Source organism: Palaemon carinicauda, chromosome 26 (genome assembly GCF_036898095.1).
Source record: "Palaemon carinicauda isolate YSFRI2023 chromosome 26, ASM3689809v2, whole genome shotgun sequence".
NCBI classification, from domain to species: domain Eukaryota; kingdom Metazoa; phylum Arthropoda; class Malacostraca; order Decapoda; family Palaemonidae; genus Palaemon; species Palaemon carinicauda.
Window position 1 is genome coordinate 66,067,621 of NC_090750.1, and position 9,471 is coordinate 66,077,091.

The 9,471-nt window shown below is 32.9% G+C and overlaps 1 protein-coding gene across 1 annotated transcript in view; it reads right to left on the reverse strand.

The window, feature by feature from the left end:
* Nucleotides 1-2,500: 2,500 nt before the first annotated feature.
* The window catches only part of LOC137619956 (protein SREK1IP1-like), a 62,395-nt gene continuing 55,424 nt past the window's right edge, over nucleotides 2,501-9,471 (reverse strand). The window contains exon 4 of the mRNA XM_068350237.1: nucleotides 2,501-2,614. Coding sequence (XP_068206338.1) covers nucleotides 2,501-2,614 — 114 coding nt within the window. The remainder of the gene's footprint in view (nucleotides 2,615-9,471) is intronic.

A 9,471-nucleotide genomic window follows, 5' to 3' on the forward strand; every position in this document is an offset into this window, starting at 1 on the left:
ATATATATATATATATACACTGTATATAGTATTGTTTGAATGGTCTCGTACGCAAATCTTTAGGAACCTGGTTGCAAGACAGCTCCTCCGATGGGTAGATTGATGTGTGGCTCTCCAGACGCCATTCATACATCTAACAAAAGTAAAAAAAGTTATATACCCATCTGAAAACTTTAATTTGATAAAAGGGAAATGTTATAACCTAAGAGTCTCTTTATGTATGGTACTTTATAAATGAAGACGCGTATAAAACAATACTAGAGCATTATTGGAAATGTAAATGATAATGACTTTGAAAACAGTAACCATTACTATTTTTTCAAGTAAAACTTTGCCTTCGAAATTTTTCAGCCATTTTTCAGCCAGTCATGCAAACCACAGCAGTCACATCCAGTTGCTTGCAATTAGAATGCAGATATTATAATTGATGACTGATATCCCTTGATTGCTCTCGTCATCTTTGGAATTTCGCTTGCCCATATGCAAAGAGGTTCAAGATGCTCCTTTTGATGTTCCTATTTTACTTGTTACTGATGTCATTACACATTTAATGACGTAATCATAGTGTGTAATCTTATAAAAATTCTGGAGTTCTTCCTGTGGATATATAATCAATACAATATCAATAACAAGCACGAGTTCTTTTCCCGTTATGAGCTCAATTATCCGTCTCTGAGCATCTAACAACTGCCATAGCTGTTCTTTCGTTTATATGCCTAGATCTCTAAACGTTTATCAGTCAGTTTTGCCCATCTTTTTTACCTATAATTTCAGATATTTAAAGATCTCTCTCTCTCTCTCTCTCTCTCTCTCTCTCTCTCTCTCTCTCTCTATATATATATATATATATATATATTTATATATATACACACATATATACAGTATATATATTATGTGTTATATATATATATATATATATATATATTATATACCGTATATATGTGAATGGTGAAGATTTAAAATATTTTATAATGATCACGGTTGAATAATAATTTTATAACCATAAGTGTGAAGGGGGGGGGGGGGGGAGATTGTGTTTCTCAAATACACATTCCGTCATAAAAGTCTTTCCAAGTAACTTTGTTTGAGTGCCATAAAAGTCCCAAGGAAGACGTATATACAGGACGGCATATTTACCTGCAGTCTCCTAAGAAATGTAATTCTGAAATGAGCTCAAACAAAATTACAATAAGTGTTCTTTGCTAACGTAACTAATGAATGTTTTAGTTTATTATAACAGAAAGGTATAATTGCTTTCCTGTTGGGCCTTCTGTACATATACTGACCGTACGACTAAAATGGATGGAACATTATAGAACGAATAATAATAATAATAATAATAATAATAATAATAATAATAATAATAATAATAATAATAGAAAGTTTGAGATAAGAATCTTTATATGTATGGTTTTAGACATAAGAGAAATGACTGTTAATATTACGTAAAAAGATTAGTCATATAATATGTTTATAGCATGAATCCGGTGTCGATATTCAAAATTAATATTACATAAGCCTATCAATCTCTAATATTATCTCATCCTTTAGTCATATAGTGGAAAGACATGAATGCCTGGTTTCTGTTACCACATGAATGACTTGCCATTCTACACAATGAGAAATATATTTTGTAAATAAACATTTCATATGATTCATGTACCGGATATAGAAGGCAAAGAAGGTCTGTTGTAGAAGGATTAATTAGATCCATAAACTTTAGTTGTCTCTCATAGACTCAGCTTTACTGTCGCATCTATAGAGGCATAAACTGTAGGTAACTCTGGTATCTAAAATAACCATAAACTATGGTTGACTTTGGTATCTGGAAGATCAACATATTGTAGTTGACTGGTAACTACAAAATCCATAAACTCTACCTATTACCGGAATTAACGAAGCCAACTGTACCTACAAATTCCATAACCTGGTTGATTATCGTTCAAATGTTTTCCAGAATAATGGCCAAGGTATGAGACATCTACTGTACATGAAATGAAATTATGAGTAATACAAATACTCGTGCTCATTTATAAATAAAGCCCTCATATTTTCAAATTACCAAAACCTAGCAGCATTTATATGGAACATCGATAACTCTATAGTATTTTACCTTCGCTCATTACTTAATGTTTTAATTTTCCTTTTTTTCATGGAAGCACAACTATTGTAATTAAAAGAAAGCAATCATTATAGCAGCAACACATTTATATGACAATTACATCATATTCCTGAGAACCTTAAAGATACTTCTATATGTACAGTACGTACTTCATTGGATTACATTTTCAAAAATGTACAAGATAGCACAAGAGAGGGGGAGAGATAAGTATCTGGTTTTTGCCTGCAGCTTTCTTCCTTCAGTGAAATATTTAAGGACAATTTGCTTCATCCAATTACAGTAATATCCGTCAAGCACATCCATCATCTAAACATTCGAAGATTTTCGAAAGGAAATTCAGTGTACAATCACAGCAAAAAGTCATTCCCTACGGTCATTTCAGTGTGCCGTCATCTTCTTCTTATTCTTCATCTTCTTCTTATTCTTCTTCTTCTTCTTCTTCTTCTTCTTCTTCTTCTTCTTCTTCTTCTTCTTCTTCTTCTTCTTCTTCTTCTTTTTTTTTAATATAACCAGGAAACCATCAACGTGAGCATAATTCCAAATTCGTAAACACATACTTTTGCAAATTCTATTACATTTAAAATGGGGTCTTTTGATAAAAATATATGCTAGTATCGATAATAATCACATTCATTTTAATAACTTATGATTAATAAAAAAAAAATATTCTTATAGCTACCCGTACTGGATATTATGGAATCTATGTTTTTCGAAATGCTAGATCAAAACTACCGGTGGTTAATTACTTCATGACATCTACCTTACCAGCAAATTCATACCAGGTATTCTGAATATATCGCTATTATTAAGAACAATAGCGATATTAATCAAAAGAAATGGATTAATATATATCAGTGATTAGAACTTACAGAGATCATATGTCAAAAGGAGATTATTAACACGAAGCTAGAAAAAATTAATAGAATATACAAAAACACACACACACACGCGCACACTCACAAATACACACACACGCACAAACACATATATATGTATATATGTATATATACATATATATAAATATATATATATATATATATATATATATAAATATATATATATATACATATATATATATATTTATAAATATATGTGTGTAAGTATATATATATATATATATATATATGTATATATATGTATATATATATATATATATATATTTACTTACACACATATATTTATAAATATATATATATATGTATATATATATATGTATATATATATATGTATATATATATATGTATATATATATATATATATATATGGTTCCTTCATCTTATGTAAGATGAAATATTATGTTGCCATTATCCAATGCATGTTTTCCAAAAATTCGTTTAACAGTGGTATCTCCGCTTCGCAATCTACAAAGTAATACTAAAACATTTTATGAAACATCAAATTCTACGAAGATTATTTGCTGTGAAGACAGTTGACAAAGTGAAGAAATCACTTGCCAAGAAATCTTCCTTCCTAGAGTTAGTGTATTATTAGTCACCAAAGATAGATTGTGTAATATATCAGATCTCTATTTCACTGGTAAAATTTATATACATAATATATATACTATATATATATATATATATATATACTGTATATATACTATACATATCATATGTATGTACATATATATATATATATATATATACTGTATATATACTATACATATCATATGTATGTACATATATATATATATATATATATATTATATATATATATATATATATATTATATATATATATATTTATATATATATATATATATATATATTGCATATTTTTCTTTCCGGTCACGCTCAACCCTCCGTGTCCCTCGGGTTAGAGGGGAGAAAGTAGTCATACCTTAGTGAGAGGGGGTTCGTGTGCGTGTATGTGTACATCTGTCTAAATATTTAGCAGTCATTTTTGACGGATCGCGTACACAAATATAATATATATATATATATATATATATATATTTATATATATGTATATATATATATATATATATACACATATATATACATATATATATATATATATATATATAAATTATATACATATATACATATATATACATATATATAAAGAGATATACACAAATATCTCTTTGCGTGGTGAATAATAAAACACCAATTCCCTTTTCCACGCTTGTTATCACCCCCACGATCGTCTAACTGCTAAATAATTTAACTGCTAAATAATTAACCCACTAATAGAAGCATACTAGATTTTTTCATTCCCATGTGGCGATTCTGTCTACCTGAGCTCTTTAAATCCGGGATGCTGTTGTTGGAAGTGTTGATTCCGTATGGAAAGAAAGAAATTAATTTGTGGTTTCACTCTATCGAGATTGGAACAACGAGTCAAATTAGAAATGGGATGGAGCTCTATGGAGCCCCGTAATTTTTTTTCCAATCACATTTAGCATTAGAGCAATTGACCTTCATAATACTCTCTCTCTCTCTCTCTCTCTCTCTCTCTCTCTCTCTCTGCCTCACACTGAGGGACCTGGGGGAACCCAAACAAAAAAATAAGGCAATAAGAAAATAAGGTAAGGTATGGTAAGGTAAGGCTCTCTCTCTCTCTCTCTCTCTCTCTCTCTCTCTCTCTCTCTCTCTCTCTCTCTCTCTCTCTGTTTGATGGAATAGGTCGTGGAATAGTCATTCACTGTCATTTCTCCGTTAGACAAGATGTTCAGGCCAAGACGGAGTTGACTGGGTCATATGAAGAGAGTAGGTCACAGAGGTTTGACCTCGCTGCCATACTGACGAACAAATGGCATAACTTCCCGCTCTCTCTCTCCCTTCGTATATGGTCTTCGCTTCTCGTGTAGACCTGTCGTGTTAAAAATCTCGATGTGTCCATCCAGAGGATATGTACACTTAGTCCATTTGAAATCCTAATGAAGCGTAAGGTGATTCTAAGAGTGAACATGAACCACCCTCGAGAGTGCATTACTAATTTTTTTTTTTTTTTTTTTTAATGTTGACGCAGAATGATACCGATGTAAAAAATATTGACAGGGAAAAAATGCGTTATTTTCTTACTTCCGACTGTTCTACTTCTGCTGTCTGTCCATTTAGGAGGTGAGTTTATGACTCACGGTGCTTCAATCTGTATGTTATTATGAAAAAGAAAAATGAAAATTTACAGTTAAATATCGAGAGCGAAAACGATATATGTTCTTCATCCCTAAAATAGGACGTAACAACAACTTTTTATGTAAAATACTACAAACCATATTAAGGTAGAATAATCCATAATTAAATAAAAATACGAGGCAGATATCGCACGGTATAAGTCAAGGGTTTTGCATTCGTAAAGTCGGTAGTTTGCAATGGCCAACTACCACCAGTTGACCCAACTGTGAATTGGATACTAGAGTAGTTAAGAGACTTCAGCTATGATAAGCAGCTCTTCCCGGAGGAAACTCTAAAATCAAAATATTGTTCTCTAGTCTTGGGTAGTGACATAGCCTCTGTACCATGGTCTTTCACTGTCCTGGGTTAGAGTTCTTTTGCTTGAAGGTACACTCGAGCACACTTTTCTATCTAATCTCTTCCTCTTGCTTCGTTAAAGTTATCATATTTTGTATAGGAAATATTTATTTTAATGTTGTTACTGTTCTTAGAGCATTTCATTTTTCCTTGTTGCCTTTCCTCACTGAGCTATTTTTCCTGTTGGGGCCCCTGGGCTTGTAGCCTCCTGCTTTTCCAACTAGGGTTGTAGCTTAGCAAGTAATAATAATAATAATAATAATAATAATAATAATAATAGCATCTGCTTGGAGCCAACAGAAATGGGTATGGAGGCAAGTGACTTGTTTTTAAACAATGGCTTAGTACCGGAGGACGCTATATCTCTGGGACCATGTTTTCATCAAGGGGAAAATGGTGTAAAAGAGAAAAATTATATATTTTGTGGCCTCATTTTTCTTTATTCATTACAGTGATATTTTATAATTTTATCTTCGTTAATCATGATCACCAGCTTTCATTACAGTGATATTTTAGAATTCTATCTTCGTTAATCATGATCACCAGCTTTCATTACCGTTATATTTTAGAATTTTATATTCGTTAATCATGATCACCAGCTTTCATAAATCATCGAATTCATTATCAAATTTCAATAATTAAATTTCTTGCTACTGGTAAAACATGATAAATTAAATTATTTCCCTTCGGTCACCGAACCACTTAAAAGCCTCTCGGATCAACACACCAACCCCCCCCCTCTCTCTCTCTCTCTCTCTCTCTCTCTCTCTCTCTCTCTCTCTCCCTCTCTCTCTCTCCACAAAGACCATACGCTCTTACCTCCCGGAAGACTTCAAGTCTCCTGGCACAGTACCTCCCAGCTCTCCTGTACACTACAATGACCTCTCAACTGCACGCACAATACCGTGTAATTGAAGCTCTAATTGCCGAGGGGGTTTTGCAATCAAGATTTATTCAAGTTAACTTCGTGTCATTAAGCGTGACTCTTTCCTACCCCTCCATACCTCACTCTAGCACGGTCTTCCTCAAGCAGCAACAACCCCACTCCCACCCCTTCACCCCAAGTGACGCAGGGCGACTGCAACTCTTCAACCCTTGTTAAGGTAAAATTACAATTTCTCCCTGCCACGTAATATTCTTTTTATTTTATGAGGCACGGCGTTCTGACTAAGCGTATAAGCTGTGGTGATATTATTATTATTATTATTATTATTATTATTATTATTATTATTATTATCATTCATTGCAAAGGTACAACCCTAATTGGAAAAGCAGGATGCTATAAGCCCAGGGACCCCAACAGGGAAAATAGCCCGGTGAGGAAAGGATACAAGGAAAAATGAAATATTTTAAGAACAGTAACAACATTAAAATAAATATTTCATATATAAACATTAAATAATTTAACAAAAGAGGAAGAGAAATTAGATAGAATAGTGTGCCCGAGTGTACCCTCAAGCAAGAGAACTTTAGCCCAAGACAGTGGAAGACCATGGTACAGAGGCTATGGCACTACCCAAGACTAAGAGAACAATGGTTTGATTTTGGTGTGTCCTCCCAGAAGAGCTGCTTACCATAGCTAAAGAGTCTCCTCTACCCTTACCAAGAGGAAAGTATCCACTGACCAATTACAGTGCAGTAGTTAACCCCTTGGATGAAGAAGAATTGTTTGGTAATCTCAGTGTTGTCAGGTGTATGAGGACAGAGGGTAATCTGTAAAGAATAGGCCAGACTATTCGGTGTATGAGTAGGCAGGGGGAAAGTGAACCGTAACCAGAGACAAGGATCCAATGTAGTACTGTGTGGCCAGTCAAAGGACCCCATAACTGTAAAGTATATCCTGATTATTAAAACATTCCAATCATTTCTTATCTTTCATTCTTTCATTCTATATATATATATATATATATATATTGTATATATATATATATATATATACATATACATATATATATATTGTATATATATATATATATACTATATATATATATATATATTGTATATATATATATATATATATTGTATATATATATATATATATATATTGTATATATACAGATAAATACAAAATGCATATATATTCATATGATTGTATGTGTACAGTAAATTACAAAGCACATCCTTGTCCACAGAACATCACATGGCACTATATATCTATATCAATTACTATCTATCTATAAGACATCAATTCCACCTCTTTACCCCTATCTGAATAATCATAATCATAATACGACATAATCAACGTATCATATTACCTCTTGTTAAAGGTAAAGCAATCATTCCCAATAGAAACCTCTTGTCTTAATCGTGTAATTCTCTCTTAATCATCTTATATCCTTCTTACTGCAAGAACGACCAATCAGGACGCAGGTCTTGGACCTCGAAATAGACGAAAGTAAATTGAATTATGATGTCACCAGTCAGGTTGTGGGGTCAGCACCAGGATGAAACATCACATCTTTTCTGTTTCGTATTCTCTTCTTTTTTGGGATAAAATGTAAAGTAGCTTACGTGTGTGACGGCGCCGAGTAAGGCTGTGAACTCAAAGGCAGGTTGGAAACGACTGAGTTATATCATTGTAGAACATTCTCCTTATATACAAAACCTCAAGGCAACAGGACATAACAAGTTCACAAGACAGACAATATTACAGAGGAAAAACCAGACATGAATTTTCATGTTCGTTTTAGTGCGAGGGAGGAGCGAAGATACAAGCATAATATATACAAAAGGAATTATGTACAATTGTGTGAAACACGGTTTGTACACGTGTATGCAATTATTTCATTTCCCTTTTCTCTCTTATCATGGGGAAAGGGTTTATATTTTTTTTGTATGATACGATCAGTTTCATTCAGATAATTGAAAATGTGGAGGGCCCTCGGATTTGCTCGGTTCTTTTGACATTAGAGAGGACATTTTTAGGTGGCTTGAATAGTAATTCTAAACCTGTTCAGAGCTGTTAACACTTGTCTGTGTAAGGAGATTTGCAAGTAAATTACATACTGAATAATCATAAAGCTTTCCACTTTATAAAATAATTACAGATGTTGTTATTATATATGTTTAAAGAACATTCAGGGAACCTTTTGGTTAAAAAAGGTTTTCTTATATCTTATTTCTCTTCCACTTGTTTCGTTAAAGTTTTTATAGTTTATAAAGTGATATTTATTTTAATATTGTTACTCTTCTTAAAATATATTATTTTTCCTTGTTTCCTTTCTTCACTGAGCTATTTTCCCTGTTGGAGCCCCTGGGCTTATAGCATCCTGCTTTTCCAACTAGGGTTGTAGCTTAGCAAGTAATAATAATAATATTAATAATTTGAATGTGCACACAAATCAGCGTCAACCATTATATTATTCAACCCTGAACCCTTAGAATAATCTCTTTCTTTCAACTATACCAACAATTTCATCTTATCAACAAATATAAGCTTGGCGAAGGACACGATCAGTTAGAGAGCAATTCTGGAAGACCTTATTCTTTATTACGACTCTATTTCCCTCAGCCTCTTCCATATCACTGATTCCTATCATTGCATTAGGAGATCATCCCCCCCGTCAAAATAATCCGACGTGGAGGAAACGGATAAGAGTTTACATCCTCCAGCACAAATCAATAGAACAGGTGATGCATTGTAAGTAGCTGTTCTAACTCGAGGGCCCACACACGGCTCCCAGACTTAAATATTCTCCCCGTCATTTTGTGAGCAACAAATCGTTTCACAAGAACGCCTCTGTTTTAAGCGAATTTCCTAAGGGACTATGTGCAATTTTCTCGTGTCTCTGTCGCAGGGGAAGATTTTACACATACGCTTTCGTGTTGATCTTACAAACAAAACACACTCACAATATATATATATATATATATA